This window comes from Mastacembelus armatus, chromosome 12 (assembly GCF_900324485.2).
Source record: "Mastacembelus armatus chromosome 12, fMasArm1.2, whole genome shotgun sequence".
In the NCBI taxonomy this organism is placed as follows: Eukaryota; Metazoa; Chordata; class Actinopteri; order Synbranchiformes; family Mastacembelidae; genus Mastacembelus; species Mastacembelus armatus.
This window is the reverse complement of record NC_046644.1, coordinates 6,336,348-6,348,999: the sequence shown is the minus strand read 5'-3', so window position 1 is coordinate 6,348,999 and position 12,652 is coordinate 6,336,348. Positions and strand designations below refer to the sequence as shown.

The 12,652-nt window shown below is 39.7% G+C and overlaps 1 protein-coding gene across 1 annotated transcript; it reads right to left on the bottom strand.

Annotated features, from left to right (window-relative positions):
• Positions 1-367: 367 nt before the first annotated feature.
• On the bottom strand, positions 368-10,047 carry LOC113124879 (serine/threonine-protein phosphatase 2A 55 kDa regulatory subunit B alpha isoform-like). The gene is made up of 10 exons (XM_026298032.1): positions 9,738-10,047; positions 7,572-7,640; positions 5,575-5,672; positions 5,161-5,326; positions 4,413-4,525; positions 3,498-3,675; positions 2,815-2,979; positions 2,482-2,651; positions 1,787-1,878; positions 368-1,418 (listed from the first exon to the last, which is right to left on the bottom strand). Exons 1-10 carry the CDS (start codon positions 9,742-9,744, stop codon positions 1,139-1,141), a joined length of 1,338 nt encoding a protein of 445 aa, XP_026153817.1. The 5' UTR covers positions 9,745-10,047; the 3' UTR covers positions 368-1,138.
• Positions 10,048-12,652: the final 2,605 nt, after the last annotated feature.

Below are 12,652 nucleotides of genomic sequence, written 5' to 3'. Positions count from 1 at the left end.
AGTTATACTAGAGGCATCAATATAGTCTCAGCTGTGCACATTTTAAATATGATGTGGGGACATCAAAGGCTGCAAAGCCTTGTGCAGCATTTTGTACCATCACATACAGTATCAGTAATAATGTCTGCAGTAGTTTAAACAAATACCTTCAGTTACTAAATGCCTCAAATATTTTTTTTTGAAACCACAGTCTTACAACACAGACATCCAAGAACTTTAGTTGGTGCAGTAAAGAGTCCAGTGTAAAAGGTTTTCCCTGTTGTGAAGTACTGCTTCAGAGCTGTAGTACACCATGGGAAGACAATACTTAAGATCACTCTGTGTAAGGTCCAGCTTCATTTCACAAAACGGGACAGAACAAATCTGGTGACATTTTAACTTTTTTAATATAAATATGACATAATTATCTTTGAATAGGCTATCTCTTATACCTGACTATTGTTGAACACAAAACAAAGGGAAGAGGAACCCATATACAAAGATGTCAAAAAAAAAAAAAAAAATGAAAAAAAAAAAAAACGAGGCACAGTAACACAGAGGAGGGCGGCGACTCATTGGAACGGACTGAATCTGTGAAAACTCCTGGAGACCACTCCTATGAGCGTATGTTTATGAGAGTTGAGTATGTATGGTTTAATGAAAGAGAGGAGACGTGAAGAGACAAAGAATATTATGACAGTATAATAGGTGAATTAATAAAATGTGCATACACAAAAAAGACAATTTTCTTAGAAAAATAAACAATACAATGGCACAGGACAATTGGGGGGGGAAAAGTTATAAAAAAATAAGTGTCTGGTCAGAATTTTAAGTAAATTAAACTGGGTTACCCATGTTACTCCAGGCGAAGAACAGGGCAGTGGGGCCGACAAACATACAAAAGGAAAAAAAATTGGCACAACATCACTTAAACAACAAGGTAGGTATCACTCTGCCACAGACAGACTGATGATAGGCAAGAGCGAAGCTTCCTCGGTCCACATTTAGAACAAAGTGGCAAAGTCTGGTCACCCAGTAGCGACAGACAGGGATGCTGGTTGTCGGCATTACCGCAGACCACCCTTGATGAAGCTGCAAGGCTGCAGGTGGTACGGATGACGTCACCTGCACCAGATCTCACGTTATGCTCACTCCGCATTTAGTTCACTTTATCGTGGAATATGTAGAGGTTGTTGGTCGTCGCCACTGCAATGATGTTGTCCTGGGGGTGCCAGGCAGTGTGAAGGATCTTCTTGTTGAAGTCCAAACTGTCCACGCTGATTTCATCCTTTTTGCGCTTGCCGCCTGCACACACCTTGCGAGGCTTCAGGACTTGCATGGGCTTGCTGTTTTCTCGTGATGCCTCCAAGGTGACGTCCCGCCTGTGGCCACGGTCAAACATCCGGAAGAAGTTGTTGTATGAGCCAGTCATCACCACACTGATGGGAGGATATGAGAAAGGAGTGTGAGCCTTTAATATAAGTAATCTTGGATAATTAAAAGATTTTTCTCTTTTCAGTGAAAATCACTAACACATCTATGCAACTGATATAAAAATTAATTGAAAGAAACTTACGTAAAAATTACCAAAACATTTTTAAAAGTCTCCGATTTTTTTTTTTTTATATTTACACTTTTTATATTTAATGACTAAATGAGCTCTGGAGGTCAAATTATCTGCAGCTATATCATGATAAATATCATGAAGTCATATTCCAGACACTGATAAGCAGCATTGATAAAAACAGTGTTACTACTTTTCTCAAAAAGTGTGGATGTTCATTTGTCTACCCCTGCATGTCCTCACCTGTCATTGCCATTCCAGCAGCATTCAAACTTGTCAAAAATACAGTCGTTCTCGTAGAGCGAGCACAGCTTGCTCCTCAGGTACTCATGAACCTGTAATGATCAAACAAAGCTGTGTTGAGCTGCTAGACTCTGAAAGCTCTTTATTACCACAGCACATAAAAAAAATAAAAAATATACTTAAACCTGCACACATAAGCCATCTACATAATTATTATCTATAAGTTGATCGTAACAGAACAAACAGCCGTCAAAGAACACCAAAAATGTATAGCATCTCCTAGTGGCCACTATAAGAATTACAAGAATTTTTTAAAAAGGTGTGGCCACTAAAAATAACTATCAGTTAAATAATGATTAAACACACTGCATGTCGACACTATCACATGGACAATAATGATAGGTATGAAATAAACACTAGCATATTGCAATTTAAAACTATAAGTCTTTGATTTGGAACTTTGCCAACTTTGTTCATACAATGGGTTAAACCAGGCAATAGCCTTCCATTATGATTGTCATGAATTTAGACCAGTAAAACTTTAAAAGTAGTGCAGTGCAAAAACAAAAAACAGGCAGAATCTAGGATGATACAAGACCATGACATGATGTCAAGCCAGAGCAATATTCATCACTTGTTGCGACTTGCTAAACAAAGCAGACACCACACATTGTGTATTTGTTTGCCAGTCTCACCTGATAGGTCTCCACTGGCCTACTCTCCATGTTCAGGTCCCAAATCTTCATGGACAAGTAGTCTCTGGTCATCATGTAGCGTCCATTGTGGCTGAACTTAACATCTGAGATAGAGGATATGATCTCAGAGAAGAAGGAGCGATTACTGGGATCCTCTGGCTCCTCAAACACTGAACAAGAAGGAAAGGAAAAATATGATACAAATACCAACAGAAAGGTATAAAAGTCAAAGTGCTGTATTCTCTAAAGATCTATGAGCTAAAGTGTAGTTCAAAGTACTTAGCATAATGACTCCAGATATAAAGATTAAAAGTGACCAAAGTGTGTACTCACATTTGGAGTGCTTGTCACATAATGCTGACGCCCTCATGTCACACATACGGATGGTTCCCTTGCTGCTGCTGTAGACAAAGGTGTTACAGTGATGAGGATGGAACTCTGCTGCTGTGATCACCTCAGTCAGCTCCTCCATGTTGGCTGGTTTAATGTCAACAATATCTGAAGAGCATGCGGTTAAAAGGAATAAACCTTTTGAATTTTCATGACAAGTGGCATGATTTAGGTAAGCATGATAATGATATGTGCATTTAAATGGTCTGATCATAGGAAACTTGGCAGACATAAGCTTGATAAAAGACCAGTGCCTGGAGATTAAAACATGAAGGACAACAATCAGTCTCATAAGTCTGTTTATTAGTTAGACAACCAATGGCAACTAAGATACTAGCTATCAAATACTATAGTACTAAAGATACTATAAGAATTCTGTCCTTTCTTTGTCTCCTGACATTATTCTGTCCCCTCAATTGTAAATTTCTTTAAAATATTCCTTGTTTCCTTTTCCTGTCCCCTTCTTGAAGTTCCAAACCAGCTTTTGAAGCTGTGTAAAAAATATGGCTGTCCTTGTCATCAAACGACATATGTGATCACACTTGACTCTGATGTTGATCGGTTTCATAGCCAGGTGAGTGTCTTATGGATCAGGCAGGTCCACAGATGCATGTATTTAAGGATACTGAAGCTGCGGTCAGTGATCTCCAGGTGCCAGAGGTTGATGCGGAGGTCGTCTGCAGACAGGTAAGTCTCATTGTCGCTGTTGACTGAGACAGAGTTGATATGGTAGGTGTGAGCGTTGGCAAACACCCTCCGTGGACTGGCTTCAACCATGAGGTCCATTGGTATTAAAACTGGTACCTGAGATAAAAGCAGGGCATACTGTAATCTCAATGAAAATGTAGGCAGGAATTCATTTTGAAGTACTGAAGCACTCATGACATATCTTGTGTATCACAAAATTTAAATCATTATCTTTAACCATCAGCATGTAGCCAGTGTAACAGGCAGTACTGTGTACTTAAATGTGCTGAATATATATATATATATATATATATATATATATATATATATATATATATACACACACACACACACACACACACACACACACGAACAGATTTGTCTCTTTTTAAATCCACAAAGGCATTTTCAGGCTGAAGCAGCATCTTTTCAGGACTTCAACATGTACAGACTAATCTGTTCACTCTAGTTCTGCCACACTGGTAAGGCAGAAAGCAGCACACCCATGTGATACACACACACCCATACACGTACACATGTTGGTGGTCCACCCAACATGGTGCAAAGTGCAACCAGCAACTGACAAAACCTGTGTGGGTATTCAGTTTGACACAAACATTTTCATACATTTCACAAACGGACAATGCATTTCAATTGTTTTGCATATGCATGTGAGTTTTGTGCATTGTGCAGAAAGCACTAAGTGGGGCAGCACTGTGCTCCCAGACAATTTGAATACTGTTGGCTTATTCTGCTGCAGGCTGAGCTCACTACACGATCAATAAATGTTAAACCCAGGTCTAGCTGAGTAATCCCATCTCTCAGTACCTTTCAGGTTGTGTTTAAGTGCTTACCCGCAGTGATGTGATAGTGTTGGGGTCTTTGTAGCGTCCATCCTCCTCTTTGAGATTATAGCCCTCTGGTCTCTTGTCTCGTTCACTGATTTTCCACAACTTAATTGTCTTATCTGTCAAAGGTGAAAATGGATAAACAGATGGACTAGCAACTTTCAACAGGGCAAATACACCCTGCTGACATCCATAGAAAGGGTCAAGCTGCCTGGATATGGCATTCAGTCTGGTTACATTTTAAAAGGCACTAAAAAGGAGGCAGTACACAAATTCAAAATTTTTCAGGTGATTTTTTTCATGTATTATTATTGTGCATCCTAGGTGCCATATCCGAGATAACTTTACATGTCTTGAAGATTTGATATTTTATTAGTGTCTTCCAGGATCAATTAACAACCAGTTCTTTATTGTTCATACAATGAGAACACAAGGGTGTGGCCTTGCAGCAGCTGGACCATTGCCACAGATTTGACTAAGCTCTCCATAAGCTGCATAAACAGTACAATTTAATAACTTTCTGTTCTGTTTTATTTATTTTCTACAAAAGACCTTCAAAACATGATCTGATGGCCCCAAAAAGATGACATGAGGCTTGACACTGCATTTGAGGTAGACAAAAAATACCCCGACTGTCACTAAAGCTGCACCATTCTGGATAAAATATGAATCCCAAATTATTATTATTTTTTATTTAGAATTCATATGATTTTCTGCAACACCGCTATGTATGCAATCAAAAAAAATGACTTACCATTGGTTGACAAAAGAAACTGAGCAGCATTTTTCTGAGGGAGCCAGCGAATCTTGTTGATCTTTTCTTCTATTTCCAAACTTTTCAAGTAGTCAAACTCAGGCTCATGGCTCTGGAAAGTGCTATAAACATTGTATTCGCTCCGGAACAGAGACTGATTCTTGTTCTGTCAGGGGGATAAAGGGAGCTGCCATTAGATATGAACAAGCCAGTGTGATCCTTTTGGTCTATATTTGATAAGTTTCACTCAAAACAGACATTTCATATTTAAGTTAAGAAATGACAACTACTTTTACTAAAGAATATTACTGGAAATATTACAGAATAATTTTCAGAATTTTTGCAGTTAACCTTTTTTTAAAGTGAACAGTATGTTGAAATAAAATTCAACACAAGACAAACATGCAGCTGTACCTCTATTTCCTGCTGGAAAATTACTACACGCCCACCCTTGTCTCCAGTGGCCAGCAGCTCCCCTGTGTGGTTAAACTCGACTGTGGATATGATGTCCGCTGCAAAAAATAAATGAATAAACAAATATATAAACTAATACTCACATTGCTATACAGAAACAAATTAGACTTTTCAAAACAAAAGACAACTAACCCAGGGTTTATCTGTCTCGCAATAGAGTAAACTGCATGGATGGATGAACGTGCAGGTCAGACATACAGAAAGATGTCAGAGCATATAGAGCAGACAGAAAACAATAAGTAACCTAGTTTTTCCCCTTTTCTCTGCCCCCCCCCCCACTCAGACACCACATGTCTCCCAAGAATATTATGCTGCTTTATAAACCAAAGCTTGCTCACACAAATATACACACTTACTTAACCCTTTGTTACTCAGTGGCGCAGAAAGACAATTCAGCAAAAGGTTGTCAGAGGAGGTCTTTGTGAACATTCAGCTCCCAGAGGCCAAAAGCAAGGGGTCGTAAACTGAGCCAGCAGCTTGGCTACTTGAGATCACATACTTTATGACTTATGGTAGCAACTCAATAAGTTTTACATCATGCATCAGCTATCATTTCATTCTTCTACTAATTCAACAATGTCAAAAGGCCCATCATTAGTGTAAATAAAAACAATACATCAACAGCTATAGCAGTACAACTACTCACACCAGTAAAAAGCATTAATTATTAATGTCTAATGGACACTATATTTGTATGTAAGCGCTCCATAAGTCAATGTAGTGCATAGGATAATGTATCATTTTACACATGAAGGCTGTCTTTACCCGATTAGAACTTCCTTGGTTATTTTGGGACAGAAAACTTAAACTATAACAAATGAAGATTTAGGTCACCGGAAAATCTGATAAAATAAAACCATATCGTCTTAAGTACATACTCTCTCAAAGGTGCATCAAGTATGAGGATATATTTTGCATCTCTTGTGGTTGAGTCATAATTTGTCAGAAAGACCAATAATAGCATCCTGTTTAAAAACAAAAAAAAACAAAACAAAAAAAAAAAAGCAGCTTCTTCATTCATTTCAATAAAGCAAGTGCTATGGGACAGCAGGGTCTCCAGCAAAACTACTGAGTAGTCCAGTTATGAAAAAAAGGGGACTGTTTAATGCCACTGGCCATTTCAATTTAACACTGCATATGCTATTACTAGTGTTGCATTGTACTTAATCTATTCCTCACCTTGCAGTCATTGAGACAGAGGGGAAGATTGCTACTGCTGTGATAACACCCCAGAAATCCTGTCTAACAGGAAGATGAACTACTCTGTCCAATAGGCTCTCACACTGATGGAGATCTCACTCTCGATCACCACACCAGCTGGCCTGCTGAAGGCTCTGTTGACAAACTTCCCTCAAGCTAGAATTCATGCATTGTACCAGGAGCAACCAAGCTCAGAGCCCACGATGCAGGCACCGCACAAGTATTGCCTGTCGTCTGCAGCACTTAGTCTAACTGGCTCACTGTAGTTGTTTCTTCCTTTACCACTCCTTGCTGAGATACTGAAAACTGTTCTGACAAACAAAATGTTCCTATATTTAAAGCTGATCTGTACAGGGAGTTAGTAGTCAATCCACTAACCACAGCAGCAAATAAGGCTTCACTTCCTGTATCAATAAGAGTCTTAAAGTGGCTTGCCAGGGGAATACAGTCATGGATTCAGGAAAGTGACTGCTGTCTGATAAATGTAAAAACAGGACATAGGATTGGAACTATAGAGACTTATGTTACACAAGAGCAGCAAAAATACTTTACATCACAGCTGATCACAGCACAACACAGGTAACTTGCTAGCCAGTAGAAATTTTTAAATCTGACGAAGACACTGAGCTGCTATCTGCTCACACACTGACAACTGTTGTGTATAACACAGTATCATTACATTTCCCCAGTTTCCCACCTGTGCTTTACACTTAGAAATACTTTGGCAGAGCTCATACCTTCAGCTACGTCATCATCGATGGCTCCTTTCACCTGAGAGAAGCACCACTGCATGTCACCTCCAGGTCCTGCAGAGATAAATAAATAATGCAAATGAATTACATACACTTTAATTTCAAGCCTTCCAACATTTCTCAGCTCTTAACAGTACTATGTTGAGCCCCAACTATAATGTACAAGAGATTGAGAATAATGAAGACAGTGAGATTTCACATTTTTGGTTGATAATGAGTTAGTGCCTCAGCAATCAGAGATAGTATGCCAAACTGTACTGATGACTGGACTTTTCTTGAACATAATACAATAAGCTCAAAATAAGCACCACAGTCCACAAGGATTTAGTTTGCATCATAGAAATAATGCTGGAACTTAAAGCAGACAGACAGCCTGTTCCAAAACCTTGGGTGGTCACAAATATGTGCTTACTATTTCTGCAAGTCTAGCCTTGGAGGCAAAATGAAATAGCATAAGACCTTTCATCCTTCATTTTTCGAAGACTAAAATGAAGATTTAACTGCTCTACACGTGATATCTTCAAGGCCAGTTATGTTACTAGCACATTAAATAGCCAATAACAGTTTCTAACGTGAAATACAGTGTAATTGAACTACATTTGGACATTCAATAAGTGTAGCCTATAAATATATTTATCAAATCATTATCTATAGATCAGTTTGTGTTTTTTTTCAAAAGTCTCATTTGAGATTCGAACGTTTTCTCTCATTTTCACATGAAAAGTTGCAAATCATGTTCACATCTACCGATTTAGCTGCAACAATCGTTAAATTCAGTCTTGAGGCATCTTTTGTTTTTAGCCAGGGCAACCATTACACCAGGAGGACATGCTCTCCTACAAAGACTCCTATGTTAAACATCAACAAGTCAAAATATCCTCTGCCTTGTTTGGTAATACCTTCCATCACTCGCCTCAAAAGGCTCTCTATTGAGCACAATGAAGCTAGATGAATTCCACATATATTTTTTTTTTTACACGTAATCATCTGTTATTACACAATTAAAACTGGTTTTGTCAATAGCAATGTCTACACATAATGCAACGGCTCTGCAGAAAAATCAAGGACATTTATGAGTCACCATGCCTTCACCATACACCTATTATGAAATGAATCATGATTTAAAACTAAATGCCAATACAAGGTTGGTACTGGCAATGACAAAACGCAGCACTTCCATAGACTATGAGCATCCGCTAGAGAAGAAAATGCACAAAAGAAAGAGGTGTTGAAATATACAATCAGTTTCAACAAGAGGCTAATGTTCAATGCCCGAATGTCCCGCCCAATTACACCCAATGCATGTATTGAATATACCAGTAACATATTTTAATATATACGATTAAACAACCATCAAGCTCAATCGGCTAAAGTCATGTATCAATTTAAATAACTCTACTTTCACTGCACTCGTTTGAGCTGATGAATGAAATATCAAATGCTATGAAATGCTAAACGAAACCATGCCTATTAATTTTTAATTTTAGGTGGTGGTGGTAGCGGTGGGGGAGTCCTATTGAAGTATATTTATAGCCCAACACTCATCCACGGACTTTTCGCTCTTTTTAATCAGAAATTGCACATGATATTTCCAGAGCCTGCAGCAGGCCCACAGTGCTAGCCTGCATGTAAGCAATGTCAAAGTTTGAGCTAACGTTAGCTAGCTAGTCAAGCCAGTCATGGCATGTTTGAGAAATTGTGCAATGAAGTAGAAACCGATAGTTTTACCTCAAGCTAATCGTTTTCAACCTTAACAGCGGACCAGACACTTTAAATTAACTGTGTGTTAAGCCGTGTCAGCTACGAGAAGTTACCGCTGTAGTGTCACGGTTAGCTCCGTCTGACTCACACGGTGTGCAGAGTTAGCCAGCAAGGCTGGCGCCGGGCCGGTGGTAACGGTAAACAGCTATGCTGTGCTAGCAGCAGCTGGCTAACTAGCTTTAGCAAACACAGGCCAGATGGCCGATGACACTCGAGCCTGGTAGCTAGCTAACAGTAGCACTAGCTAAGTTCAGCTAGCTAGCTACCGTCAGCTAACCTGGCTCTCGGCTGAATTAGTGACCCGCCGGGGCAGGAAGCGTGTTGGGACAGAGCCGCGCTGTAAAAACAGCGACCTGACCGTGGCGATAAGGTGTGCAATGGTTAAATTACCTGCCATGACGAGACAGACAGTGGCGCTTGCCTCAGTCAGTCACGATCCTGCTTCCCACTCCCACGCGCTGATTCGTGGGATCTGAACTTTTTCCTTCCGCCGACTCTCCGCTGTCCGTCTGCGCAAACCTGGATGTCCGGCGCTAAATTCACTGTAACGCTTGTTATTTTATTACTCTGGTCGTTCTCCTGCTGGCTCCTCTCTGTGTTGTTTCGCTCTCTGTGACAAATACTCTCCGCCTCTGCCTCTCTTGCCGCCGGCTACTTCGCATCCCACAAGTCACTTCTTCCCCACCCATCTACGGTCTTCTTTTCGCACGTGACCCAAGGGAGTTTTAGAATGTGCGCGCACACAGCCGTGCAGATGCACATGCGCGCGTGCACATTGATGGACACACGTAGGGACAGTGATGGGAAAATATGAGTCTGTCCTGCAGAGATCCTGATCCTGTTAAGGAGCTCCAGGCCAAACCCTTGTCTTTTTCTGTTAGACCCTGGCTGTGGAATGCTTACCTGTTTGTTCTTGCATCTTTCCAGCTATATGTTTTCCAACTCAGCAACAACAGCTGTGTTGCAAGACTACAGGAGTGCAAGTCAGTCACAGCATTTTCACTTCTCTGGGTTCATGTTTATGTGAGCGGATGTAGAAAATGAGTTCCAATCATCTCAGCTATCTCTTTCTAATACACCACTCAATATGTTTGATGCGCACATTTACATGCACATTTATAGCCGTAGAATTATTAAATTATAAGACCTCTTGTATACTGATTATGTATTTCAATGCATGACTCAGATTTGCAGAACAAAATATTTCTCTCCTCCTCACATTATTTTCAGTAAGTCATGCATAAGCTAAAGGAACCACAGCTTGCAGGTGGCCTCTGGAGAGGATTGGAGAGCTTCTAAAACTCCTTAGCACCACAAACACAAATGTCTTCAGCTGTGTAAGTCATAGTTTCACCACCCACATGGATACCTCAGCTCCTTTATCTTTCTCAGAGGAAGCATGCCCACTGAAGAAAAGAGAAAGTCAGCGTTCCTAAGCCACGGATTGCTAAGAAATGCAGGAATGTAAGGAAAACCATCAAACACCAAGCCAAACTTAGATGAATATTTCTCTACCAGGAGCTTGTTCACTTGAGGTGGTACTATCAAAGCTGCCAACTGTAGTTTCTTGTTAGGCTCACTGAAGCTGTCAATACACTGCTTTCTGACACACCTCACCCATCAGTGATTTCCAACCTTTTAAAAAACATTTCTGAGGACGAGGCAAGCAGTCAGGCAGCAAGGACACCCCTGACAATAAACATGAGCTTCCTGCATTGTTTAGAAGAACAAAGACACTTGAAAGAGACTTACAGTCCAGTACAGACTTACACACACCTAAAATGTGTATGAGGAAGGTAAACATGACTCACAGGACAGTATTTTTTAAGATGCTAAATAAAATACATAACATGGAAAAAAGAAAGACAAATATATCCTTTGGTTGACAATTAATTCCTAATTGTTCATATAATTAACTCAAACTGCCTGTTAGGGCACTGGGGATACACTGTCTTTCTAATATTACCTTTTTTTCCAATCAGATTTATAGTATTTGTCTAAGCCCATCTTGCGGGGGTGAATAGAAGTCAATCTGCTTTCTGGTCTTTTGTCCACTAGAGGGCCACCAAGAATTAAAATCCCAAGTTCAAGCAAGAAGTGGTGACCTGTCAAGGGTGTACCCCTGCCTTCACCCAAAGAGAGCTGGGATAGGCTCCAGCAGATCCCTGTGACCCTAAATAGGAATAAGCAGGTACATATAATGGATGGATGGAAGTTAAAATGGGGTAAATGTTATTGTTAGGGGTCAAAATATATCTCCTGCAATGTAAATATTAATAGAAATTTGGATTGCTATGCGGCACTGTGGCTTATTTCATTAGAAAATATCTGCCTACTGATAAAAAAAAAAAAACCCACAACAGGCACACAAGTGTGTTCGGCACCTTGATGGTTTGTGGGCATTGGTCCTGTAAATCCAGGAGGCTCTCACACACCTCAGAGAGCTGATCCCACAATAATTGTCTAGTTTTGTTTGTGTGTGTATATGTGGGTGTGCGTGTGTGGGCCTAAGTGATGTTTGCAAACGTGTGTCTAGTCAGGTTCCTCCTCCACAATCAAATGTAAGTACGCATGCATTAATGTTATTGTGTCTACAGTAATATGATAAGCACCATGCCAGCGGTTTTTTATATGACATAGCAGCAATGCATATTAACTCAGCACACAAAACTAAACCTATAACTGCAGTTTCTGGGGTAAAACAGTGCACTCTTTGATAGAAACATTCTAACCTTGGGTATTTCCTCTGCAGCATATCTGCAGCAGTCTGCGCTGGAGTTGTTAGAGCTAAACTATATATTTCAAGACATGCCTCCATGATTCAAATAGGTCCACTGGGACTGTTCACTCACTTCCCATAATCCTTTTACTGGTGTAAGTTGCTACAGATGGCTGCATGTTTTTAGTTTGCAATGACACTTCTGTAAAATATAAGCATCACTATAAATCCCTAAATGGTAGATGCTCAAAAAAGACAAATCTTTACTTTAGAGCAGAGAAAATACGTTAAAATAATAATTTAACATGTTCTCCCAAAGCCAATACATCATAAGCTGTAAAATACACCTTTTTTGAATACATTTTTAAAGACTAAAAAGTAATGTGCTTTCACATGTATGCTGCAGGTAATACAGTCTAGAATTGTTGGCTGGTACAGTATTATATATTGTGTAATCATGAGCCAAATGAATGCATTTGCTTTACACAGAAACAGGAAACAAACATGCTACAATGGATCTGGTGTGTTCAGTATTTTAGTAAAACATTTACAAAAACACAGGTCTACTGTACTCAGGTTGTTTAAG

Coding starts and splice junctions, on each gene's coding strand:
- LOC113124879 (XM_026298032.1), bottom strand. Junction 5,327..5,574: donor TTTTCCAGCAGGAAATAGAG/GTACAGCTGCAT, acceptor TCCCCCTGACAG/AACAAGAATCAGTCTCTGTT. Junction 2,980..3,497: donor GATCACTGACCGCAGCTTCA/GTATCCTTAAAT, acceptor CATGCTCTTCAG/ATATTGTTGACATTAAACCA.